We start from the raw sequence: 27123 nt of genomic DNA, 5'->3' as shown, positions 1-27123 counted from the left end.
GATAGAAATGCCCCAGTATAGCAAATGCCAAGGTTTAACAACCTTTCACCTTATAAACATTCACAACTTCAATTCAGGCCAAGGTAAGCAGGGATAAAGGGATTGCTTGTGGGGTGCGGGGAATTTTTTTGAGGAAGGTGTGGTGCTCGGTGATACGCGGTTAATTTATGTGGCAATAAAACACACCTTAACGGTTTCTTTAACGGTCCGCTTAAAAATGTAAAATTCGATAAATAAAAATCTGTCACAGCTAACCTTGAATCAGCTTCCATGGTTGTCGTTAACAGATCGGGAGTATAGGCTCGCTGTTTTGCAAATAAGCGCAAAGTCTAGTGTCTTCGAAGAAAATATAAGGAAAGTCGGCATTCTGACTGACATTTCCGTAGTTTATGTGCACCGCAATAATAGCAAGTGTCCTGAGCGCGTAACGGAAATAAACGGCCACTACACTTAAAGTTCTCACACAATCTTATGACGAATGTTGCTCTAGTGATACGGCTATAATCAAAACCAAAGTAGTATATAAAAATGACGCTGGAATTTCTATGGAGACCGAAAAAATGCGAGCTTTATTCGGTAACTGTTTTAGAGCGCAGCTCTTAGGCGCCCATTTCCGGCTTGAGTGGCGTCGCCGTCGGCGTAACCGTAAGGTCACGTGACCCCCCCCCCCCCCACGTCAGGTGACCCTCCCCAGGTCACGTGACCCCCCAGGTCACGTGACACCCCCAGAACACGCGACCCCCCCCCCCTCCCCAGTTCACGTGACCCCCCAGGTCAGGGGGTCACGTGACCTGGGGGAAGGGAGGGGCTCACGTGACCCCCGGGAGGATGAGGAGGTGAAGGAGGAGGATGAGTAGCAGGCAGGATCACGAGGGAGGAGGAGGGAGGAGGGGTCTACCCTCCCCTCAGTACCCTTCCCTCCTCCTCCTCAAGAGCTGCGCTTCAATCCGGCGTTACAGGGAGTTTTAAACGGCTTTTATTTTTTTTAAGAACCGCTTAATACCTTAGTGAGCAGCCAGCGGCTCACATGCAACTTAAACCACACCGAACAGAGGTCAATTATTTTTTCGCTGGTATTGCTTTTCCACTTCCGCCTCAAGCAGGCGACTATAGAGCTGCATCTTGGATGTGCGCCTGCAGAACAATCGAGGGGTCGTGGTTCCTGTGTTTCTGCCAGTTCTGCGCAACCTGACACAAAATTACTGGCACCGCTGTCGTCATGTAGGATTGTTAGGGCTATCACCTCCCACTAAATCTTTAGTGTTCGTTTTGTTTTAAATATTCGAAACAAAAGTATGCAGGTCGATGTCTACAAAAGAGTAAAAATCAATACCTTGCAAATATAAGGACGGTAACAGCCCTCAGAGCAGTCACAACGCCGAGACGTACAGTGTAACTATGTTGCTCAGTTGAAAGTCGGTCTTTAGAATAACTAGAAGACGGATGTGACCCTGCAATCTCCACGTATTCGCAAAAAGGTATCTTCAAGTCTGATATTTTTGTCACAACTTCGGGAGGTAGTATTTTACAGAATTCAAAGGAATCGATTCCTCTTCAGTGCTAACTACAACTATTAATGGAGAACACAAAATGAAGGCAAAAACTGAAACATCTTTGTCCCCTTTCTGTAGTTTGAATGGCTTTGTTTCTGGACTAAAAGACCAAACATTGCTATTCGAAATAATTGTACTCCAATACGTTTTTTGTTAAGTGTGTGAAGGGTAGACACAACTTTAAAAATAGAGTTTTGAGAATTAATTTGTCAAAAAACAATCTATTACCAATTAAAAAGATTAATTAACAATTAACAAAATCAATTAACAATTAACAAAAATATTACTCAAGTAGTAATTACATGAATTATACTTCCAATTTCGGTTGACGGAGCAAAAAGGTGGGCATAATCACCTGACAAAGCTCTCACATCCAACAACAAAAATACGTGACTGATAACTGGCGGACACACTCTTGAGTCTGTCCACCAGAAACGTGAAATTGGACCACATATACGCCAGGTCACCTTCGAGAGTCTCCTCGCACAGTACATCTTGAGCCTTTCTGACTGAGACACTATCGTCTGCTGGAAACCCGTTAAGGACCATCTTCACACCAGTAACGTTAGTACTGTAATACTCTAGAACATTAAAGGGCAGCTCCTTCCATTTCTAGGAATTTTGAGGTTATGAACTGTCTAGTAAATGTCGGTGACCCTGATTCACGATATATGATTTATTTTTCGGCAGTGTGTATAGTTTTGTAGAAATGGCGTATTCAAGTTTCGTTCCGGCTGCAAGGCGAAACCTAAACTACCGGCTCAAGCAGCTTTGCAACACTGATGATCAGCTGCGCGTCGACGGCATGACGTGGATGTCGTCCCGCGCTCCTAAGCCGACGCACTGATATGGCCGGCTCAGCCGCACGTGGAGTTTCTAAACAGAAGGTAAGTTGCATTTTTTTTTAGAGCACAGTTCTTAGGCGTCCGTTTCCGGTTTGTGCGGCGTCGGGGTCACCGTCGCCGTCGACGTAACCGTCAGGTCACGTGAACCCCGTGAGGGCACGTTACTCTCGTGAGGTCATGTGACCCCGGTGACGTCACGTGACTCCCGTGAAGTCACGTGACCCCGTGAGGTCACGAGGGTCACGCGATGTCACGAGGGTCACTTGACCTCACGATTACGTCGACGTTGACGCCGCTCGGAGGGGGGAGTAGCAGGTACGATCAGGAGGGGACCAGGAGGGAGGAGCGGTATACCCTCGCCTCGGTACCCTTCCCTCCTCGTCCTCAAGAGCTGCGCTCTAATCTGGTGTTACAGGGAGTTGTAAACGGCTTTAATTTTTTTACCTCTGCACTTTGTAAATAGGCACCAGATGTAGTAAGGTTTAGTGTGTATTCATAAATATGCCGACCGGAAAGCGAATCCCACTGCTATAAATAAGTTGACGCGGTCAGTGCCGCGCAGCGTTACTGTATTAGTTTCTTGCTCGCGGACCAAGAGAAAAAGAAATAATGGAAGACAGATGAACTAAAGGTATCCAGAAGCGGTCTAAGCTATTAAAGATAAGGTACCTTTATGTGTACGCTAATTAGAGCTACTGCGACCTGCTGCGACCGGCGGCTTGTGCTGGAGAAACCGGTTGACGGTGCGCTAACAGCGACGTCACCGCATCGTTCTTCAAAGACGCGTATTTCGTGGAGAAACCCGCAGCAGTCAGCAGCCGGACGTCCGTGTGTAGGTTTCTGGAGTAAAGTGCTGGAGCAGAGCTTCGCGTTGGAGCTCCGAGTTTACGGTCTTCCGAAGTCTACGCGGCGAACGGCACCGACCCACACCTTGTGCCCCTTCCGGCCTCCTGGGAACTGGTGGAACCGCAGCTCCGGGTTGCGCACCGGATTGTTGGTGCAACCCACAACACTACAAGTGGTGCTCGGCATTGCCCAACGCGAGTCTGGCGAGTCTCTCCGGCCCCACGACACGCGCGTGAGCGAGTGCCACCGCTTCGCTCTCTTCCGCGCGGTCGCGGAACCTATGCTGGAGGTAAATGAACTGCCAGGATCCAACTAAAATAGGAAAACACAGGGTAACCAGGTAAGCACCTTTTGCCGTCAGCAGATTCCCAGAATGTGACGGAAACCGAAGCGTCCGCAGGGTCTGTACGAGAGCATAGGACGAAACCTGCGTCATTGCCCAGTGTTGCCTCATTAGCTCATCCGGTCCCAACATTGCTCACCCGCAGTCGGGCCGCAAGCTCAGCTGGCAGAACATTTTTAATACAAGTTTTAATCGGGCACGCGGCGTCGGTTTGATGTGACATTTCGGGTATGACCTATTTTGACCACCTAAAGTGATAACAGCCATTTCTATAGAGTAAACATTTTGAGTGAAGTTGCCCTTTAAGCCACGTTCCTCATCGAGGCACGATGGGTTCTGGAGGAAGAGGCACCGCCGGTATCTCTTCCTTAAATGCACAAACACGAACACGGCCTTCACAGCAGCAACAACATAGTGTTTTTTTAGCTTTTCGTAAATGCTGTGAATGCCGTGGGCGAGGCAGATGACGTGCAACGTCCTCGGGTAGAAAGCCTTCAGGAGGAGGGCAGCTTTGTGCATATAAGCCGGTGCATCTGTAAAGGAGCAACACCCTGCTGTCTTCCAGTTCACTTTATTATAGCGCCTTCAAGGACGCGTTGACAAGGTACGCCACGGTCTCCCCATTTGTTCTCTCTGGCGTGTTGGAGCACAAAAGAAAAAGGGTTGTTTTCTCGTCTGCTACAAGCTTCTTCAACTACGAGGTGCGCGACGAAGCGTTTAGTCGCATCTGTCGTTTCGTCTACGCAGACCCAAATGTGCACGAGTCCCCATGTTCATCTCTGATTTTTTTAGTGTTCCCTCGTACATGGGCCGCAGGAAGTTCTGGCGCAGAGTCGACTCCGACGGTACGGTATGACTAAAGTATTTCCGTACCAATTTTATGAAAAGTGGGTTTTCTACTTTCGCACAAGGAATATTAGCGGCGAATACCGCTTCGCACAAGTCTGCGAAGAATGCATTCTTCTTCCATCCGTTACGTTTTCTCTAGAAAATGACTGCCTAGACGTTAAGGGCATGTAGCTTTCTGCGTTGGCTTGATGTCCTTCTGTTCCTTTCGTGTTGTGCCAGGTGGCACTTCTTCTTGCATAGAATCTGTGAAAAAAAAACAAAAAAACATTACGATATGTTGAAAAGGTTACTGCGCCGTCCTGAGCGGGGATGGCTTTAGGCGATGTCTTCCTAATTCCTCTAAATATAACGACGCTCAAAATATTTAAGTGTTTTACACTGGTGAAAAGCCTACTCATTGTGCAAGCTTGTTCAGGTTTTAGTTTAGCATCAGAGCAAAGAACTGCCATACCCTCCGCTGCCAAATCTCACTCTTGCGAGACTATCTGCCGCGTAGGTAACATGGGCACAGGGCTGTTGGGTGAACTACAACACGTGCCTACATTGGGTGTGTGCTGTTTATGGGGGCATCACGAGATATTGCACACTATTCATCTCTCTAGAGTTGGTTTGCCGTTTATGTCGCGCAAGGTAAGAAGTATTTCAGTTGCCTCGCCCCCAACGGGGGTTTAACTGTAGACGACCAACCAAAGCATGACAGAAGTCAACAAGCGCGTACTGGAGATCAGTAATCCAATAGAAAGACACTCTGTGCATTTTGTCTTCTTAATGAGTATAGTGAATTTATTAATTTAAATTTTAATTAGCGTCAAGAAGTTTGTGTGACTTTTTTTGGTGGTACCTCTCCGGTACGTCAAGGAGATTATTTTTTCTTGAGTGACCTTGCGAACTGTCCGCTAATGGCTGATGTTAACTTCGAATATTCTTTCTGCTTGGTCTTTGAATGCCGTGCGTACATCGCATCCACTAATCTCTATTTAGCGTGAAACGAAGAACAGCAGAATTCAGATCCAGGCTTCAAGCTCGCCTGCAAGCGGATCCAGGCTCCCCGCTGTCCAGTCATGTAAAGACAACAAACCCGCTTCTGTTGAGCGAGGCGAGAAGGGGAAAAAGCAAAGGCGCTGCTAGAAATAGGAAAAAGGACGATGCGTGGGGAAGGGCGGGAAGGGCCTTCTACTAGAAAGAAGGCGCCGTTCGCGCCTTGGCTTACAGGCGTGAAGAAAACAAAAAACAATGATGTTTGTGGGGAATCTCGGGACACAGATTTAAGCAGCCTGTTGCCATGCATCGCAGCAAGATGAAAAATGGTTCGGTTCGCTTGAAAGTGAAACTAAACAGAACAAGTTGTTTTGGGGTACCGAAGCAAAAAAAAAGTAGAAAATAGGCATTTATAGGTGGGGAACGGTAATTTAGGCTCAAACAACAATATAGGCATTTATAGGCTCTATAAAACCGCTCTTAAAACGCTCCTTGACTCATGATTCGTGCTCATATATAGAAAAGGCACGATAGAGACGAAAGGAAAGAAATAGGCATTTGCCTAAAGATCCGGCCTTTAATAATAATACATAAATATCAAAAGTGACGCAGCTAAGTCTCATAACCAGCAGATTACATATCTTGCGTAATTTACGATTCATATTTTTTAATAATCTTAGTGTCTCATTAATCAAAAATTTATTTCACTGCGTTACACTTTGCTTTCAGATAACTACAACGTGTACAATAACGACACAAACCCATCTGAGACGGTTTGCAAAAATCGTTTTTCAAACGTATTGCGCTGCGATTTACAACATACTTGCGGGTAAGTGGCGCGAGCTTGCAAGAAAAAAAATATCAACGGATGAATTTACTTTGTTCAAAAGTGAAGCAAGAAGAAGAACCTGTCTCGGGCAGTCTATGACGGCATGCGCCGACGTCGTCTGCGCAATGCTATCGGCAGGCACGTAGCCAGGATATTGTTTCGGAGGGGGGGGGGGGGGGGGGGGGGCGCGGCGCCCATGGCAAAATGCTGTATGAGGGGAATGGGGGAGAGGAGGTCCCAGCAAAATAAAAAATTTTGGAGGGAGGGGCAGTCCCCATGCCCGCCCCCCCCCCCCCCCTTCCCCCTGGCTACGTGCCTGGCTATCCGCATATGTCCAAAGCGTCGAGGACGCCCCGGCGCCGAGCTTAGCAGACGATTTTCCGAAATTTGACACTACTCTTCCCCAGCGCGAGGCACATATAACTGTAAAATACAATTTTCAAGGCGCGATACTCCTTTTAGTAAATAAAATGCGAAACGAGGTACTCACCATTGCTTGCGCAGAGATGATCGAACAAAGCGTCTCACCCCCTCGTTCTTCACGGTGCACAATCCCTGTGCACCATTTAAAACTCAGCGAGCACGGTTAAGCCACCATCGGCGAATGCAGCCGTAGGTTGCCCGAAAAAGGTTATTTTATTGTAACGTGGCAATTTCAGCCGGTGAAATTTTTACTCTAAACTTCCGGCACTGAGCAGCGCCTCTGTAGTAACTTAGAGCCCAATGCGTTGAGAAACATTTTTTTTTTTTTTTTGCGGAGAGTTTAAAGTGTTTGCAAGCGCTAGTGCACATGATGTAGACAAAGGCATCGAGAAATAGTCTCCGAGAGCTTAAGACAGGCAAGGTATGGTGAGCCAGAAACGTGTCGTTATCACTTTGCAGCCAATGATATTCGGGTGTTAGTCAATAAGAAGGCCCAAGAATCAGTCACAAAGCAGGAAAGGAGAACGTATAAGGCCACTCTCTGTGTCCCTTTACCTGTAAATCACTATATACGAGCCATGTTGAATTAACGTGAGACTGGGGTAGAGAAAAACATCAAAACGTATATGGGACAGAAAATAGACAGGACGACGTCTCAAGGACGTTTTGAGATGTCGTCCTGTCTATTTTCTGTCCCTTCTACGTTTTGATGTTTCTTCTCTACCCCAGTCTCAGGTTAATTCAACATGGTTAATATTTACCAGCTCGCCTGCACCCTTACAGTTTCTTTTTTTTTTTTTGTATACGAACGTTTAGACCGAAGGTATGGGCAGCCAGAGTAAACTTCACAACAGTGCGCGCCCTGTCATCACTCCTTCGGATATAACGCGGAAAACACTGCTCTCCTCTTAAACCTCGCCTGTTATTCAGAAGTGCAAGGTGATGGCCATGAAACTGCGGGGAGGAGGACGGCGCGTGCCTTGGGGAAATAGTACCCTCCTCCTTCTAGACGCGTCGTTATGGCTTTACAACTTGTGTTTCCAGCGGTATGGAGCAAACGACGAAGGAAAGGAGGGGGATACTATTCCAACTAACCACGGCCATCACCTTGCCTAATAGGAACAAAAAGAAACGAAAAACCTGACTGATAAAATAAGAAAGGACTCCTCTCCTCTTAGACAGGCTCCAGTCTCTTAGTTAGATCAAGTTTCCTTTCCTTGGATTGGCTTATTACGACCGTAAAGCTCTCCGGGTAACCAAATCGAATGCGCAGATACGACTGCAACCTTTCACAGCCCACGCCGATCGCTCCCAGTGGTGCAAAAGTGTTTGTACCTAAGCAGCGGCACGCTCCATGTCGCATTGTTGTTGCAGGTTTTGAACGGGAATCATGTCGACGTCAATTTTTAGTAGCAGGATACTGGACGGCTGGGGCATGACTGGCATCAAAACTTCGTTTCTTTTCACGTTTGTGTCGACGTTGCTCGCCGTAGCTTGCTCGAGGCTGGTCATCAAGTGGCTTCGCATGTGCTGGATTCTGCGCAACGCCCCCAGACCACCCCAGAGAGGGCCATTTTCGCTTCTCCTAGACATACCCTTGGCCTTTGCACGAATGGATCCTCAGTTGCACATCACTGCAAGTACGACTGCTCTTTGTGTTTGATTTTTTTTTTTTTTTGGGGGGGGGGGGGGGGGGGGGGGCAGTTCCCGGACGCAGATGTCACGCACGAGGAAGGTGTAACTTACCCTGCCGCATCTTTCCAAAAATGCATCAGTATTATAGGAAAGCTTGATCGTATTTGTTTCTGTACTAAAAGCGGCGTTTTGAAAAGGGAGAGGCGTACAAGATGCCACGAACTTGATGTATCTTGTAATACTTTGTACCGCTATTTCGAGTGTGCTTTATCTTAAAGCGTTTAATTGGTGTTTTCCGTAGATTTTTTTACGTAGATTTTAATTATCTTACATAGCAATTCAATAGGAGTTTACCTTTCGTTAATTTATCGAAGCTTTACCAATTATACCGAGACCAGCGAACGTGATCATGTACATTTCCGCGGTACTTTAGCATTGCTCGCCTCAAGAATTCAAACAATTGTTGCGAAACATATTAGCTACGCTTAACCTCCAGCTAAAACAGAGAATCGGCAGTCTTGTTATATACCTAATCTCATTGGTTATAAATTAGTTACCAGTATAAATACCGCTGGCTGGAGGCCTCCACAGCAAACTGCTAAAACTTGATTTATAATATTTGGATATTTTTGTTCCGCAGGCGTTACAGATGAAACATCAAGGTGTAAGGTGCGAACTATATATACAAATAAAGTTATGTTCTTTGTTTTCACACGATAAAGCTATTCTGATTTTTATTATATTCTAAAAAAGACAAAAATATTTCGTCGCGCCTCTTTTTTTTTGTGCCTTTACGTTTTTAATAAATGATACGTTTGCTAAATAGATTATCCAAAGCTTGTGCTATATTTGCCATTTCGAACCATGCGACAGAACACAAGATCGGACTTATGTACGGACGAGGAACACTTTTGGCGATAGTCACTATCAGTTTAGAAACATGTTTTGATAGCCGAGTTCCAAGCAGCTTATTTTTGTTTCGCAAGAAGCGGGAACCTGCTATCCCCCACCCCCAGCTTTTTTTCTTATGCTGTCAGGAGTGACTACGAAACTCCCTATTTTCAACAAGAGCCCCGTTTCATCCTCAAGACTGGTCACTTATACTGCTATCATCAAACTAAGAGTAAATATATATATAAAGCCACAGAAAACGCAATAAACGCCCGGTTTATTTTGTCCGCGTTTGTCGCCTCGTGATTCGCGCTCTTTAAAAGTCTGATTAGCAGCGGAGAAATATTATGGGATGCTCATCGCTCGTCACACACTAAATTTCTTAAACTTTGTGTGTCTACATACGGCGAGAAGGTATTCTAAAATGCTTCTTCGGCGCTTCGGAACACGCGCACGTGGTAGCATTTAAGTGGGGGAGGGACTCGTAAGAAGAGCAAAGAGAAGACAACCTTGTACGTCGTACACTTTGTAAAAATCACACTGTGTCTAACCTTCCGCAAGGCACTTGTAAGAGCCAATCACCGCAATGTACGAAAAGAAAAAGGATAATGGGGATAGTTGGAACATGGAAAGAAGAATAGGTGCCGCAAGGACAGAGACGGAGAACAGGAGGAACCGGAGCGCTGTAACACTTGGTGTTACAAAGGGGCGTGAAACGAAGAATGGCAAAAACTTGGACGAGTTGGGTATGCATCTTCAAACACTAAGAATAACGCAAAAACGAGACGAAGGACCAGGGAAGACTCAAAAAAGATAATGCCTTTCACCAAGTTATTAACCGCCCATTGACTGAAAATTGTATAATCAATGACCTGGTGAAAAAGATACCGGACTTTTTTTTCACTTCATTGTGTGTGATTTCCCAATAAACTCAGTAGAAATTCAGTGCTCTGCCTTTCATTTTGCTTACCCTGACACGTGAAACGTCATGTCCAGTGAGACAGCGTATTGAATTTCTCTTCTTTCTTAGGTGCAAACATATTTTCAGCCGCGACATTCACCGAGCTTTCTCCGTAGATAGCAGCGATCGACTCCCCCCGTGCTTTGCGAGACATTGACAACCCAAATATCGTAGAGTGCACGGCAAAAAAAAAAAAAAGTATATATATATATATATATAAAACTGAAGTCAAATATTTTTATACATTATTTTAGTGTATACATTGCGCCACGTTTATTTCTGCAGAAATCTACAATTACACGAAGGAGATGTTTCCAAAGATCATCGACCAGGACGTCACGGTTGCGTTCTATGGCCCGCAACCGTTCCTTGTGGGTGCCACACCGATGGCCATGGAGGTGCGTAGATGACTCTAGAGATGTAAAGAGAAGAGAAAAAAAATGTTATTCGTAATGTTTATGTTTAAACTCGCTGAGAACTGTTTCCTTGTTTGAAACGCATCCTGAAATAGATGGTTTCCCTTCACTTTGCTTTAATTGTACGGTGCATACGCGCTCATGTCTATAGTCACATGTCCATGTAAACATGTGACTTTCATGTCTATACAGACATAAAAGAACTGTCCTCTCTGTGTGTGTCCGTCCCGATGTGTTTTATTCTTTCGTATTTCAAGTCCATAGTCACAGCTAACCAAACACGGGGAGTGGTTTATTATGCTTGTGTTCGTTGCCTCGTCATTTGTTGTTAGGTGTTTTTTATGAGTTAGCGCCGCAATCTTATTAGCTCCGGAACGATAATAAGGGGCTCCAACTTCAACACTCTTTGCGGTTCTGAAACTGTCAGTGACTATATTAAATAAAATTTGCTGCATTTTACCTAATTTTGTTCCACGATAAACTACGTCCAAACCACCAGCTGCCAGATCTAATCACGAGCCAGTTTGAAACCACGTTAAATATTATTCCGCCGTGCCTATCAGTGCGCGCTCCTGGACAGAGTAAATCGCACGTCAGAGCAATACATACCACATGGCTTTTTATTGGTTTCATAATGAACCTGGCGTTTTATTGCTTCGGCTGTCTATTGTAGATCGAGGCGAATGATAATTTTTGCTGTTTTCTGTATCGCTGGTTTAATACATCTTGGTAACCGTAGTTTTTACATATTTCCAATAAAAAACCGCAATTTTCTTTATTGCAGGCCATCTTGAAAAGTACCTCAAACTTGAACAAATCCTTCATCTACCAGATGATGAGACCCTGGGTTGGCAATGGAATTTTGATAAGGTATGTTCATGGAAAAACTCGTTCAATTTTAACTTAATAATTTGCGTTTTCTTTCTCGCGATCTAACAATTTGAGCGATAGGCTTCTTGCTGGAGTTTATACTTGCTTTAAAAATGTAATGATCACATAGAATAGATCACATAGAAAACCATTCCAGAGGAATTAATATATACTTAAAAATATTTCATTCTAAGAAAACAGATCTTCGATTTTGAAATGGCATGAAAGCCATGAATCGCTGGAACCCTTCCATAAAATGAGCAGCCGGAAGTAGTACGTTGCACGCTTCATCAAACAGGCCAAGGTGGTGGGGAGGGATCGATACACAAGAACTGATAGGAATTCGTGTTTTTGCTCATCTTCACTGCACAGAATGTCTGCCCATGGTCCGTCGCATACTTCATTTGTCATTTTGTTCATTGATTGTAATATTATTAGCGGCTGACAAGATTATGTAAGGTAAGAATCATTCTAGCGATTGAGTGTTTAAGGAATGCAAGGCATAACTCGTTATGCTCCCGTTTTTGAGCGCAGCTCTTAGGCACTAAATTTAGCGGGAAAATTTACATCAAGTGACCTTAATTTTTTTCCCTAAATTTAGTGGGGAAAATGACGTCACATGACTTGGTGTCATGTCACGAATCAGCAAATTCAGTTTCTCCGCTAGATTTACAGGGAAAATTACCGGGAGTAGGAGGAGGACGGGAAGGCACAGAGAAGAAGGAGGAGGGGACGAGGAGGAGGAAAAGAGGTGGAGGAGTCGGGGAGAGGAATATTAGTGTGTTTTTTTTTTTTGCATTCAGTAAGCGTAGAAATGTAACGGTCAGCTATTTAAAATAAGCGAGATGTATCCTGTTGTGACCACGTATGTTGCTTTCAGTTAGTATCTTTAACGGGTTGAGGACCCATTGTAAGCATACATATGATGAGTGAGAGGTATTATTCAGAGTTCAGAATAATCCCTTCTTCTTCCTTCAGCGACAAAGGTGTCTGGAAACCGAGAAGAAAAATGATGACACCGGCGTTCCACTTCAGGACGTTAGAAGACTACATTCCCATTATGAATCGCAGAGCAGAAGAAATGGTACATGACATCGCGACAACGATCGAACTGGAGAAGACCTTCTTTGATGTCCGACCGATAGTACGAAGGGCCGCTTTCGCGATCTTGTTCGGTGAGTGCGTGACCTGGACAGAACAGCTGTTGTTGACCGTTATACGCGACTAAGCGTCCTGAAACATAATTTACTTTGCTCGTGTTAATTTATTGATTCGACGTTGTACGTAAATAAAATGACACGCCGCGATCCATTGCAGCGGTTGTTTCTTTAATCTTTTCCATCCATCTCCTTCAGACGTATTCCTCTTGCCTGTTGCCTCAGAGTGATTTTTTACACTGAAATATTACGTACAGATGTGGCAGTCAGTTATTAAACTGAATAATGTCTTTTTTTCATGTTGCCTGTTTTTTTAAAAACAAATTATTGTGCAGAAACATCGATGGGAGTTCAAATTGACAAGGAAGAAGTGGAAAGAATGCGACTTCTTGAGATCACGGAAGAGTAAGTCGATTGGTTGCAAGCTCACGTGCGCGCGCGTAGTGCACAATAAACGAATACAAAGTAGAAGGGCGTAGACAGGAAAAGCGCTTACTCCCAACTGATGTTTTTGTTGGAAAGAAACTCCGAAGTAAAGACAAGTATTCCACACCATCATGGCAAATTCAGCAGGTGTCAAGATAACTTATCTCTATGCTATGTAGAATGACCAATGTTGGGCTTACACATCGCCCAGTCGTTTTTGTATCGTGTAGGCCTCTAAAATTTCCCTAGTCATCTGATCTCCACCCTTCCAACAATTGTGATGTGATGGACGTCGAGCTAACATCCACAATCTGCGCAATGAAGTGGCAAGTTAACCCCCCCCCCCCCCCCCCCTCCCCGCTGTCAACCGCAGAGGCCAACATGCTCACGCAGTCTTTCATTTATACATCGGCCCGTTTCACCAATATATGCCTTGCCGCACGTCAGCAGAATCCTATGCACGACGCCCATCGTACATTTCGCATGTTTGTTCCTATGTTTGACTGAGCAAATGCGTTTGAATTCAATTTTGTTGGCAACTCTTGCGCACAATTGAGCGAGTTCGTGAGGTGCAGAAAAAAACCATAGGCACGTCGTATCTCTGCGCCACAATTTTGAGATTGTGGGATATTTGATGAAGGTAGGGAAAGACTATCGGTTTCTCGCTTGGCCTATCAATTTTTCTCTGTGGCCCTCCCCTCACTTTCTTAAGCAGCGACTCTGAAACTGGTACCAACAACGATGTGTGGAACTTGACCGGAACCATTCGCTCCACCTGCCGGCCAAAAAATGGCATGCATTACATGGTGGCAGGATTTCTCTAAAGCCGCATGTAGCCAAGGTGAAGATAAGGTTTCTCTTCATCTTGCCTACATGCGGCTTTGGAAAAATTGTGCCACCGTGTAATACATGCCAGTTTCGGCCGGCAGGTGGAGTGACTGGTTGCGGCCGGATTCCACACATCGTTGTTGGTACCTGTCTCAGAGTCGCTGCTTAAGAAAGTGAGGGGAAGGCCACAGAGTGAAATAGATAGGCCAAGCAAGAGACCGATAGTCATTCCCTACCTTTATCAAATATCCCACAATCTCAAAAATGTGGCGCAGAGATACGACGTGCCTATCTTTTTTTTTTTTTTTTTTGCGCCCAACAATGTCGCTTACTTGTGCCCAAGAGTTGCCAAGAAAAGTGGATCCAAGCGCATTTGCTCAATCAAACATAAGAACAAATAAGTGGAATGTACGATGGGCGTCGTGCATAGGATTCTGCTGACGTGCGGGAAGGTGCGCGTTGGCCAAACGGGCAGATGTATGAATTAAAGACTGCGTGAGCATAATTGGTCTCTGCGGTCGACAGCGGGGGGGGGGGGGGGGGGGGGGGTGCACTTGCCGCTTCATTGCGCAGATTAAGGATGCCAGCCCGACTTCCATCACGTCACAATTGTTGGAAGTTGTTGTTAAAATGTTGCTGTTAAAATTCCCCTAGTCACAATCAGATGACTAGGGGAATTTTATAGGCCTGCGCGATAAAAGATAAGGGACAGGGCAATGTATACGCCAAACATCGGTCTTTCTACATAGCAAAACGATATGTTATCTTGACACGTGCTGAATTTGCCATGATGGTGTGGAATGCTGTTGTCTGCTTCAAAGTTTCTTTAAAAAAACAAAGAAAAACTTCAGTTGAGAGTAAGCGTTTGTGCTGTCTTCACCCTTCTACTTTGTCTTCGTTTCTTGTGCGCCGTATCGAATCCACTAACCAATAATAGAGCTGGATAGTCGGCTTAAGGGAAACAAAGTTATTTCAAGTTGAGCAGAATAAAAACAAGCTTTGTAAACAGCCGTAAAGACGACAACAAAAAAATTAGTCAACTGACGTAGCAGCCTGTTTTTGTTGCAACTAAAGATTAGAAAACGTAATTTAAATTTGTATTCTCATCTACAATGTCGAAACATTCAAATACTTCTCTCCTCTCTTTTGGTCAAAGCAGCGCTTTAAACAGTGTACGACTTTATGGCACCCCCTATTTTCTGATGTCTTTCAAATTTCACCGCCCAATTTTCGTCGAGAACAGGTCTCGATATAAATGATTGAATTAATGACGACCAAATAAAAGTTCTCAGCAGTGAAATAAAGTAGCTTCAGGCGTTGCTGTTTTCATTTCAATTTAAAATTGCCGTTTTGTTTTTTGGGCATGCGGAATAATTTAACATTTCTGATATTTGTGTGCGTTCTTCGGAAGGAGACGATTGAGTACATATATGTCGGTGCTAGGGTATAGGACTACCCTTCACTCTAAAAAAAAGGGAGGAGAAAGGGAGGAAAACAACGATGTTCCTCCCTGTCGCCAACGGAAGGGAGGAAATTGCCCTTGTTCCTCCCTTTCACCGATCCACATGCAGCGCTACCTAGTGGCGCTTGAAAAAGGGACGAAAATTCCTCCTCTATATTCGTGGCGGCAGCGGCGGTCGAACCGCCGCTGCCACCGCAGACATGTTTAATGGCGGTGACGGCAACTTGAGCGCTTGGTAGCTTGGTTGCCGTCACCTCCGCGAGAAACGTATACTCTTGAAATAAAGCGTACGAACCATACAGCGAAAGGTAATCCGTGAGGCGTCTATTTCAGTTCTGTATAAAACAGAACAGCATACGAGCACTGCGTTGCGGCGAGCGACTCCGTCCGACACACGCTGTAGTCCGTCCACATCGGAAAAACGACCGGCTTGCGGGAACACGCGTTCTTCAAAGACCATATCCCCGCACAAGAAACGACACTGCAATGACGATTCGGGGAAGGGACGAGGCAACGGATCCGGAAAGCAAGGTCAACTATGCTTTCGGGAAGAGTCCACTTGGAAGAAAGGGTAGTACAGACATTCCATTCTCGTTACGGGGCAAAGTGGGGGCGGAGGGCAGATCCGCGGGCTTGAAGAAACGCATGATTCGACAGAGCCCACTGTTCACCGCTGCTTCTTTTTAGTTTGCGCTGCGCCCCCATCTCCTGCTACATGTCAAAACTCGCACTAAAAAAAAAAAAAGAAAAGAAAAACTCTGTTTTTTACGTTTTTTTAATTTTATTTGGCTGACTTAGTCTATTATCACGCGATCCCTTTTGTGTCGCAAAACGAGCGCAGCTAACCCGGCGTCAACAACCTGGATCTTAAACTCGTCGCAAACGTACTGGACGTACTTATAAAGGAAGCAAACATGAACATAAGCACTCGATAATAAATTTAAATACTATTTAGCTAGAGACATGAATAGAAGATTACTAACAATTGCTTTACAAACCACTATTTTAGCTTTAGTGTCCGAAAGAGTTCCGTTGCGTTATACCGAAATGAGTTGCTGGGCGAGTTGGATAGACATCTTGACTTAAACAGCGCAAATAAGTTACGTAAGGAAGAGACAACAGGAAGGAAAGAGCGTTGCGTTAGCTTTCGGAACGCTATATTCTGCACCGGGCTGCAAACGCTCTACTAGAACACGAAAACGCGGCTCCGCTACGGTATATATAGCGGAAGCCATAACGGATTGCGTATGGAGTTGCGGGAGTGACTAAACGATCTATTAAAACTCTCAACACGGGCTTTTTAACTTTCTGACTCGGGCAATGTGATGTTTTCAAGCGGTTGCATTATATCCGCAAAGACAGTCTTATTTTAGTTGTCTGCTCAGGATACCAAAGTCATGGTTCGTGGGCCTTTATCACGCCCAGCACTTACTTTTTATAGGAAAAACGCTCCAGATTAGTAAATTAAAACAATTCTAAATTTCTGTAACACCGGTGACAAAGCATGAACCAAGATGTCTTCTCTGCTGTTTCAAGAAGTCTTGTTAAAATCATTAATCTTGTTTGTTTGAAAATCCGTTGAACTTGTGCAACATTTAAAATGATTAATTACCCCACCAAAACTGAAAATAATTACACTGGCACTGAACACCGCAATCAAGCAATAGCTTGATTGCGATGTTTAGCACAGTGTACTGTATTTCAGCACTGCATTGTCAAGATAATTCATCAAACTTATTGAGAAGAAAATTATTAAATTTTAGTTAATTAGCCTAATGATCTACATTTGCTTTGCTCGGGGTGTTGAATTAAGAGATGGGGGCTATTCCACAAGACAATTCATAAAATGTATTAAGTAAGAGTAATATTTACTCCACCTTTCCGCGTTTATGTGCCAAATGATAGCAGTCACCGAAAAAGTCGGATTCAAAAATAAGACTGCCATATATAGAGCTAGTGCGAACTTGGCGTACGTAGAGAGACGAGGGGGCCCGGTGCTGCTGCGTTGTTGCTGTTGTGTGCGTGGTTGATCTATGTGTGTCCGTGTATTCTGTATGTTCAGTAATGTATGTGCATCTCTACCATGTAGCGTTCGAAAGTCTAAAAAAAGCCTAAAAAAAGAAAAAGAAAAAAAAAAAACGCCTCTCCGACTTTTTTTTTGCCGTTTTGAGCGCCATCTGTTGAAAGCTATATCACTTACACGAGGGGAGGAAGTTTCCTCCATTGAGAGAAAAAAAGGTGGCAATTTTCATCCCTTTTTAAGGGAGCAAATTTCCTCCCCGTTTTGTAGGAGGAAATTTCCTCCCTTTATAGAGCAATATAAGGGACACGCGAGTTCCTCCTTTAAGGGAGGAAGTACTACTCCCTTTTTTTTTAGAGTGTTGGAAATGAATTTTCAGTAGGCAGAAGAAAATTTATATTGATTTCAAAAATTAAACAAAATGGTGGTAAATAAGTTAAAATACCCTCGAGCTTCTTCTAGTGATTGTTCAGTTACTTACCTAAATGATTTATTACCAGACTTTGTGAAGAGAACAGCGCATGATTATATTCAAAAGTTCCCCCTTTGTTCAACCCCCTCCCCCCCCCCCCTTTTTGATAAAGCAATAATAACAGAGCAATAAAGAACTACAATAAATGGAAAGTACCCTGCTAATAAATAGATGCAGTCAAAACCTTAAAAACACGCTGACTAGCCTCGCCTTGCGGTTTACAATGTTTCCTGCTTCTCTTGTTTTTCATCGAGCGTGGGTCATGAGATGTTGCTATATCACAAACAGATTAAAAAAAGCAGCCTGTGGCAAGACCCGATTATCGTATTATCATTCGGCAGCTAGTGAGGTTAAGGCATTAGCTAATCAAAACACCAAAAACCCAATTCCGAAAAAAAAATAAAGCTGGAGAATCGTAAGCCACAAGGATAAATGGAAAGCGACATGTCCTGTGTTCGTTCTATATGATCGCTTTTCTTTGATCCCTCTAACTTACCAGCGCGCTCCAATTTGTCAAAAATAGTAAGCCATGTCCTGTGTTTCTTCAGATTTCAGTGACTATTTGGGCAGTAATTAAGTAAACCTTTATGCAATTGTATCCCAAACCGTTGAAGAAGGTCTAGCTTTCTTATGCCGGGCTGCGATGTTCATGTCTTCGGAAAGCCTTACACTGTAGATTTAGGTAAATATATGCAAGTACATGTCTTACAACAACCAGGGTCTACTTATTCTATTACACTACTCGGTATAGCTACCAATTACGATAATAAGCCTACTCCAGTCTCCAGGACATTTTTTGATACAATTAGATGTCCTCTTAAAACATAACGTGAACCTATAACGGAAGGAGTAATTCAAATAATTACTTTCTTCACGAGACGTTAAATAGTGTAATCGGTTAAGTGTCAAGCAGTGCACTCAATCATTAAACCTGAATCCTCTGCCGAGCAAAGAGGTCAGTTTATAATTAATATTTTACGTTCTACGTACAACTGATTTCAGACTTTCCGCGAGCATCGTCGCGCGCGCAGCCAACATCCTGCACTGGCCAGACTTTATCTACAACCTGACCAAAGAAAACCATGAGTTCCTCGCCAACATAAAACATGTGCAGACATACAACAATCAGGTGAGTGCATCACAAGAGTTACCGGCGTGTCTCCTATAGTCATCGACCGTTTAAGAAAAGGTCGCGCCTCTTGCTCAGTGATTCGCTCCTCAATGCGATTTGCGCAATGTGCGATTGAAATGTGCAGCTCATCCTCCCTGTGCATGTTTCATCTTTTGGTAGAGTACTAATATGAATTTCTACCATTCTGGGGTATCCTGGTGTTGCTTGCCGTGATTTGTTGTGTCGGGTTCTGCAAAAATGACAACTCTAAAACACTTTTTTTCTTTTTTTCTAGCGTGTAGGCCAGCAGCCGCATATGTGTCACACTCTGAGGATTAGTAGGATGATATTTTCTGGTTTTCCAGCGTAGTAATGTTAATAAGTCTTGTTAATAAGGTAACCAACTTTGAACAGGTATTAGTTGAGCGTGATCCAGACTTTGTGGCCGTAACGAAAACCCGACTGCATACTGCTGTAAGAGACAGCGAAATTTTACCTCCTGGTTCTAATATTGTACGTTGCGATCACGAGTCGCGGTCAGGAAGCGTTGATCTAGTCACAAAAAGCAGCTTCAGGAGTTTTAGTCGTCTAGTATAAAAGATAAAGTTTCAAAAGTTTATTACTCAAAAATCAGCGGCGGCGAAAAAGTAAGGCGCCAACTAAAACAAGTGTTGCCATCTGTGATCAGCGCCGCAAACTACTCGGACGAGCCTAGCTCGTTCGTGGTATTGAAGGCTACCGCAAAATCCGCTGTACGAGCTCGTCTATTGCATTTTTATTATTTTATTTATTTATACTACCGGCCGCCGTGGGGCGGCCAAGGTAGGAGGGATACATGGATCAAGTCTTACGAAAAAAGCAAGCACAAAATGTGGCAGCGCAGCAAAACAAAAACAAAAAAAAAAAAAAAAAAAATTACATATATGATCACGAACACACAAAGAGCAGAAAAATATTCGTTTGAGGGGTATCAAGGCCTGAAACCTCAAAACTCTGGTAATTCGTTTATCAATGTTAGAAACAACGTTAGACAATTTGAAGAGACGATTTGTTCGGGTAACGCATTCCAGGCATGGATAGTACGAGGAAAATAAGAGTATTTGTAACAGTCGGTCCTGCACTTTATTTCAGTGATTGATTTACTGTGTTTATTTCTTGTAAACCTAGCTGTGTTGAAGTGAAAGTAATCTAGATAATCCAAGTTGTAGTTCCCATTTATTAGATTAAAAATAAATTTCAGTCGATTGATCTTTCTACGTTTTTCTAAAAGCGGAAGGCCGGCCTGTACATAAAGCTCCGAAACCGAGGTGTTTCTGCCATACTTGTTAAATATAAATCTTAATGCCTTCTTCTGAATTCTTTCTAATTTGTTAATATTACATTTTGTGTAAGGATCCCACACAACGTCGGCATACTCGAGTATAGATCTTACAAACGTTTTGTACGCCATTAGTTTCGTTTTGCTCGAGCAGTCCTTCAGTTTCCTTTTTAATGCCCATAATTTATTCATTGCTTTTCGGGAGATAAAGTCAATATGTGAGTTCCAACGCAGATCTGAAGTTATGATTAATCCTAGGTATTTGTATTCACATACGGTATTTAAAGCGGTTCCTTGAAGAGTATAATTAAAAGTCATTGGTTTTTTTTTCCTAGTTATCGTCATATGTGCACATTTTTGTTTATTTAGAGACATTTGCCAATCATCACACCATTCTGAGATCATTTCTAAACTCTTGTTTAAGACTACTTGGTCATTTGAGCATTTGACTTGCTTATAAATTATACAATCATCGGCAAATAAGCGAATCTGAACAGATCTGTCCACTGTAATGTCATTTATAAAAATTAGAAAAAGTAGGGGTGCCAGAACTGATCCCTGAGGAACTCCGGATTCTACTTTTGATGTGGATGAGCGGGAATCCTGTATTTGTACAAACTGTTTTCTGTTATTTAAATATGCTTCTAACCATTTTAATATCTGTTCATTGTTTAATAAGGATCTCAGTTTGAAGAGTAGTTTTCCGTGAGGCACGCGGTCAAACGCTTTTGCAAAATCTATAAAAATTACGTCCGTCTGATATCCGGAGTCAATTGACTTTGCGAAATCATTCACAGTGAGCACTAGTTGCGTAACTGTAGATAAATTACGTCTAAAACCGTGTTGATCTTTATTGAAAAAGTTATTCTCTTCAAGAAAAGAGACAATATGTTTAAACAAAATATGCTCAATCAATTTTGCACAGCTGCTCAAAATTGATATTGGGCGGTAGTTATTAACATGATGGGAATCTCCTGCTTTGAATATTGGAACTATTTTAGCAGTTTTCCAATCGTCGGGGATTTGCCCTAATTCAATTGACTTATTAAAAATTACAAGCAAGAAATTTGAGCAGGATTCCGCATACCGTCTTAAAAAAATGTTTGGGATCATGTCTGGTCCTACAGATTTTTTAGTATCAAGATTAAGCAATGCTGCAAAAATGCCTTCTTTAGATATGGTAACACTCGGAATGCTTTTCGGTGAGAATTCTATGGTTGGATTCTGGTTATTATCCGTGGTATACACGGATGCGAAGTATTCGTTGAATGAGTTGGCAATTTCGAATGGATCATCAATTTCTGTTCCGTTCTGTGTTATGGTATTAATTGGCTGTTTTGATTTGATCATATATCGCCAAAATTTAATAGGATCGGTTACCAAAAATTTATCTAAGGTCACATTATGGAAATATCGTTTTGACTCCTGAATCATTGACCTTAATTGCTTTCGAAGTTGTGTTATACTAGGTTTGTCTGTTCTTTGGTTTTTAATTCTAATTCTGTTTATTTTACGTTTGAGATGCAAAACCTCCCGAGTAATCCAAGGATTATTTTTTCGTGTTCGTTTGCAACGTGTCGGTATAAACCTTTCTATACAGTACAGAACGGAATTCTTAAATGACAGCCATATATCGTTAATATCTAATGCACGTTCACTTTGTTCACAAAAACTGTCAAATGATAATTCAAGGTGATCTAAAATGCTTTCGTCTAGCGCTCTAGTGTAATCAGGCACTTTGATCAATCGGTCTGCTTTTTTAGTATGAAGTTCTCCGGCACATTTACACCAAACCAAATGGTGGTCAGATATTCCTTCTCTAACTTGGCAAGTGAATTCTTTACCCATTAACTCCTGAGATATAAATACGAGATCAAGGATATTATTGGTTGTACTTGAAATTCTCGTGGGACATGCAACAATTTGCGTCAAATCATTATCAAATGCCATATTAACCAAAAGCTCCGAGTGCTTGCAATTAAAGTTTAAAGGTGTTAAATTTTCCCAGTTGATGTTGGGAAGGTTAAAATCACCTGCGATTACAATGTTTGAAAAACGTCGTCTTTGCAGATTTACAAAGTCGTATAGTTTTTCTAATACGCTTTCAGAAGCATTTGGCGGTCGGTAGATCGCCCCGAGAAGAATCGGACTATTATGAACACGCAGCTTGACCCAGATCGATTCGATGTTTAAGGTATCGTGAATTAATGTTGCATCGATATTATTTTTAAGAACTATTGCCACTCCTCCCCCTCTCGTATCCCGGTCTTTTCGGAAAATTTGATGTGTTGGTGGAATGATTTCATTATCGGTAATATTATCGTGCAACCATGTTTCTGTTAATACAACTATATCAGGATCATCGGACAATAACATGTGTTCTAGTTCAGCAGTTTTATTTACTACACTTCTGGCGTTTACATTGATAAGAGTGAACGAACGAGATCTCGAGCACTGATGTCATTCGTTGTTAGATTGCGCGTTTCTGTCGTCTCGTTGCCTTGAGTTAATCAGAATACGGGCGTTTTTCACGGGATCCCACTGATAGCAAGAATTGCCAACTATCAACTTATCGAATCTTAGCACGACTTTCTCGCCTTTGTCACGGTCTTCTTTAGCACTGTTCCAGAGAAGCTTCCTTTTTTGTCTGATATGAATCGAAAAGTCTTCAGATATTGATATTTTGGTTCCCTTAAGTTTCCGCGCATTTCTCAGGATGTTTTCTTTTACATTATAGTCAAAGAGTTTCAATATTACAGGCCTTGATTTCTCCTTATTCGGTCTTCCAATCCTATGAATCCTCTCCACCCCAACATTTTCAATGCCTAGTTTGTCTTCAAGAATCTCAGAGATGATAAGTTTTTCTAGATCCCGCTTGGTTTCGTTGAGATTTTCAGGAATTCCAAAAAAGATTAAATTGTTTCTGCGCATTCGGTTTTCTAGGTCGTCTACTTTGTTCTCGAGTGAAGAAACTGTTTGTTTTAATGTGAGCACAGTACTCGAAAAAATGTCAAAATTTTTTGAGACGCTCTTGAATGATTCAACGGTTTCTTCAATAGCACCTATTCTTTCTTCGACCTTCCTTTGAGTGAATTTTATTTCCTTAATCGCCTCGAATATCTTATTTTGACCTACCAAAAGTTTTTGTAAGGTTTCTTCCGTATCTGGGCCCGGATTACTTTCAATATCCCCAGAGAGTAAGAGGAGATTACACAAATCAAAGCACTCAGCGAAAATACACAGTAGCCGTTGTGGGTGCGGCAGCACAATGAGAAACAAATTGTTACTTCTCAATCCATAATGGCGTTTGCCACTAACCTGTACGATGAAAAGTGGTTTCAGCATGTTGTCGCGTAGGCTGCCACACCCACTGAACTGCTCCGGTTTCGGCGCCGTTGATATAGGCTTCTCGAAGGACGTTGCTGCTGTTGGCCGGTTGGCGACGCCCTGGTCGGTGAGTACAGTTTCGCTGGTGACTTGTGGAAACGGCGGCAATGGCTGGTGGACTGACGTTGCAGAAAACGCCCCGCCATGAAAGCGTGAGCCATCAGCCCAGTCTGCGGTGATCGAGGCGTCCGTCCATCCGATGTCTGTCCCTTTACGCTGGCTGGGTGGCCGTGTCCCGATCAGCAGAGCAATCTGTACGATGAAAAGTGGTTTCAGCATGTTGTCGCGTAGGCTGCCACACCCACTGAACTGCTCCGGTTTCGGCGCCGTTGATATAGGCTTCTCGAAGGACGTTGCTGCTGTTGGCCGGTTGGCGACGCCCTGGTCGGTGAGTACAGTTTCGCTGGTGACTTGTGGAAACGGCGGCAATGGCTGGTGGACTGACGTTGCAGAAAACGCCCCGCCATGAAAGCGTGAGCCATCAGCCCAGTCTGCGGTGATCGAGGCGTCCGTCCATCCGATGTCTGTCCCTTTACGCTGGCTGGGTGGTCGTGTCCCGATCAGCAGAGCAATCTGTACGATGAAAAGTGGTTTCAGCATGTTGTCGCGTAGGCTGCCACACCCACTTGAAGCAGAAAGCGGCCGACGTTAACCGTCCACTGATTATTGGCGTGGTCTAACGCCCACCTAATGCCCCTAGATCCGTCCTAGAGTATGTTAGCGATTATGTCTTGACACTTGCTCAAAACTCCAAATGCTTTATTTAAACTGGCGACTTTAATACGCCTTTAATTGAGCGGGAATCACTTTGTGCATTGAGCAATGCTTGTCCTAATTTAGAGATTTTAATTGATATGGCATTCAATGCAAATCTTCTTCATATTGTACACAACTACACTAAGACACATGGGAATCCTAACCTCTTAATACATCTTGTATTTCTTTCTGATTTTTTTGCAAAACAAGCATGTGATTGTCCTGTTGAAGAAGGCATCTCAGATCATCGCCTCGTAGTTTACGACTTCACAAGACATTTCTATCCTACGCCACATTACAGAAGCATACGTTACGTTTATAACTTCTAAAAGGCGAATGACGTGTCCATCATCGACGAACTTGAACTTTAAACTTATTTTCGACTGTATGCCACGGTCCTAATAGGAATATAGGTCAACTCTTGGAATTTTTTTTCGGCGAAATAAAGGAGTGTCTGAAGAGAATTGTTCAGATCATGGAAACAAATAAGGCAGCGCAACCTTTGGATTAATCGCGACCATACTGCGCCTCCAGAGAAAAATTAGGCGGCTTAAAAATAGAAACTGGTATGGTTTGGGGGTCAGAGCTAGGGGATCAACTTTCTGAAACGATGAGAAACGCGAAAGAAACTTTCCAAAACGCTACACAATATTTTGAAAACTGACCCGTTGAAATTTTGGAGATTCATTGCTCCAGTTAGGAAGTGAGTTCAATTTCTCGTTGTTTCTGATATCGTTTTAGACGATGGCCACGCTATCTCTAACCATTTCAACAACTATTTTATGTCCGTGTTCTCGGTTGGTAATGGTACTACTTCGGATGACATCACAAGCATCAGCTAAGCCTATAACTCATATTATCTTATCTCGGGAAATAATTTTCGAAGCTTTACTTAATTTGAGTGTGAAGAAATGCCCTTGTGCAAGTAATATACCAAACGCTTTTCTGATTAGGTATGCTGAATGGTGTTCCCGTTATTTGCTTTTGCTGTTTGTCAAATTTTTTTTCGAATTCAAGTGTTCCCTCGCGTTGGGAATGTGGCAGGGTTATTCCTATCTATAAGTTGGATCGTACAGATCTGCCTTGAACTTCCGCCCCATTCATTGTTAAGTTCCTACTCAAAAAGCTTGGAGCATATTATCTTTAAACATATTTAGGAGTTCCTTGAGGCTAGATTTTTTTGACCTGAACCACCATGGTTTCCTGCCGGAATTGTCAACAACACCACTTGTAGAAACCACTCATGACTTTTCGCCATCACTTAATAAGAGACATCAGGTGGACGTACTATTTTTGGACTTTACAGAAGCGTTCAACAATGTTCCTTACCGTAAGCTTCTATCCAAACTATCTTCAGTTTTACTAAATGAAAGGTTAATGTTATGGCTTCGTGAACACCTCAGCACCGGATGTCAATATGTTGAAGTAAATGGATGCAAATCATCCCAGTCCAATGAATACTCGAGAGTTCCCCAAGGATATCTGCTCAGTTTTTTACGTGTTTCCATTTTTTATCACCGACATCGCGCATAATATACCTATAGCTATACGCCTTTTGGCTGACGATATTATCATGTGCATCGAAGTAAGATTGATTACGGATCAAGAAGAACTCAGTGTTGGCTTAGATAAAGTGAATAACTGGTGCGAGGAGTGGCAAATGTCCTTAAACTTCAATAAATTTGTATATATGCATATGACGCGGAAAAAAAACGACTTCCCTTTTTAACTACAATGTGCGCGATAACCCCTTTCACTAGTTACCACAGATGTATACCTTGGAGTCATCAGCACAAACCATCTACGACGGAACTCTCACATCACGCATCTCACAGGCCCTGCATTAAATAAACTTTGGCCTGAAATCTGCATCATCCACCGTTAAATTAGCAGCGTATAAAACCTTTGTTAGATCAATTCTTGAGTACGCTGATATAGTACGTATGGGGCCTCTTTACAGCACCTGACATTACTTTAATTCAAAAAAGTTTAAAGAAAACGTTTACGCTTTATTTACAATAAGTACTCTCGCACTGACTCCGTAACAGAACTCTATACGACTGCTAGCCTTTACCCCTGGGAAGTTCGTCGGAAAATCAAAAGGCTAATTTTTTTATTTAATGACCGCTTTAATCTAGATAGCTACATTTGCCGCTGCGTGCTCCACGCTACCCCTCTAGGACGCAGACCGTTATGGCCCTTGTTTAACATACTTGTAAAGGAGACACGTTTAAGTTTTCTTTTCGTTTTTCTAAGGACAATACATGAGTCGAATTATCTTCCTAAAGCACCGTTCACACATATGCAACCGAGTAAAGGCCCGTTCACTCTCTTGCAACCGAGTACGACCGAGAGAGACGAGATCTGTTAAAACTTCTTAAAATTTCTTAGGACGAGAGAACACACTGGCACGCTGGCGCCATCTATGCGGTGACCCTGAAACTGCTGTTCACAAGTGCGAAGGTTTTGCGGGATTTTTGAGGTCAAATAATAATAATAATAATAATAATAATCTTTAATAACTAATTCTTAGAGTCAGGATCAAGTTGCAGGTCTTGTCAAAGCCTCAAGGGCTTGTGGGACTAGACCCAGCAGTTGCACCAAGCTTATTGAAAATGTTCACATTGTCACGTACACACACACACACACGCACAAACATGAATCACACACCGATGACATCTTCTGCTCCAGGCGCAAGTTCACATTTCTGTCGATCTTGAAAAAAAGAGTAGGAAATCACGTAGTCT

The 27123-nt window shown here is 43.1% G+C and overlaps 2 protein-coding genes across 2 annotated transcripts in view; one reads left to right on the top strand and one right to left on the bottom strand.

Annotated features, from left to right (window-relative positions):
• The first annotated feature begins 8101 nt into the window (after positions 1-8101).
• Positions 8102-27123, top strand: part of LOC115332271 (cytochrome P450 4V2-like) — a 31058-nt gene continuing 12036 nt past the window's right edge. Inside the window, exons 1-6 of the mRNA XM_029994690.4 lie at positions 8102-8306; positions 10439-10551; positions 11354-11439; positions 12418-12614; positions 12932-13001; positions 18807-18933. Of these exons, the coding sequence (XP_029850550.4) occupies positions 8102-8306; positions 10439-10551; positions 11354-11439; positions 12418-12614; positions 12932-13001; positions 18807-18933 (798 nt within the window). The remainder of the gene's footprint in view (positions 8307-10438; positions 10552-11353; positions 11440-12417; positions 12615-12931; positions 13002-18806; positions 18934-27123) is intronic.
• LOC115325615 lies at positions 22594-23993 on the bottom strand. Its single transcript, XM_029986328.4, has one exon. It carries the CDS (start codon positions 23897-23899, stop codon positions 22694-22696), a length of 1206 nt encoding a protein of 401 aa, XP_029842188.2. The 5' UTR covers positions 23900-23993; the 3' UTR covers positions 22594-22693.

The sequence above is a fragment of the Ixodes scapularis genome, unplaced genomic scaffold (genome assembly GCF_016920785.2).
Source record: "Ixodes scapularis isolate PalLabHiFi unplaced genomic scaffold, ASM1692078v2 PGA_scaffold3__209_contigs__length_174095766, whole genome shotgun sequence".
Lineage (NCBI taxonomy): Eukaryota > Metazoa > Arthropoda > Arachnida > Ixodida > Ixodidae > Ixodes > Ixodes scapularis.
The sequence above is the reverse complement of the archived record's forward strand: the minus strand, read 5'-3'. Positions and strand labels throughout refer to the sequence as shown.

Excerpts from the sequence above, each read along its gene's own strand:
- LOC115325615 (XM_029986328.4), bottom strand. The coding sequence starts at position 23,899 with ATGCTGAAACCACTTTTCATCGTACAGATTGCTCTGCTGATCGGGACA.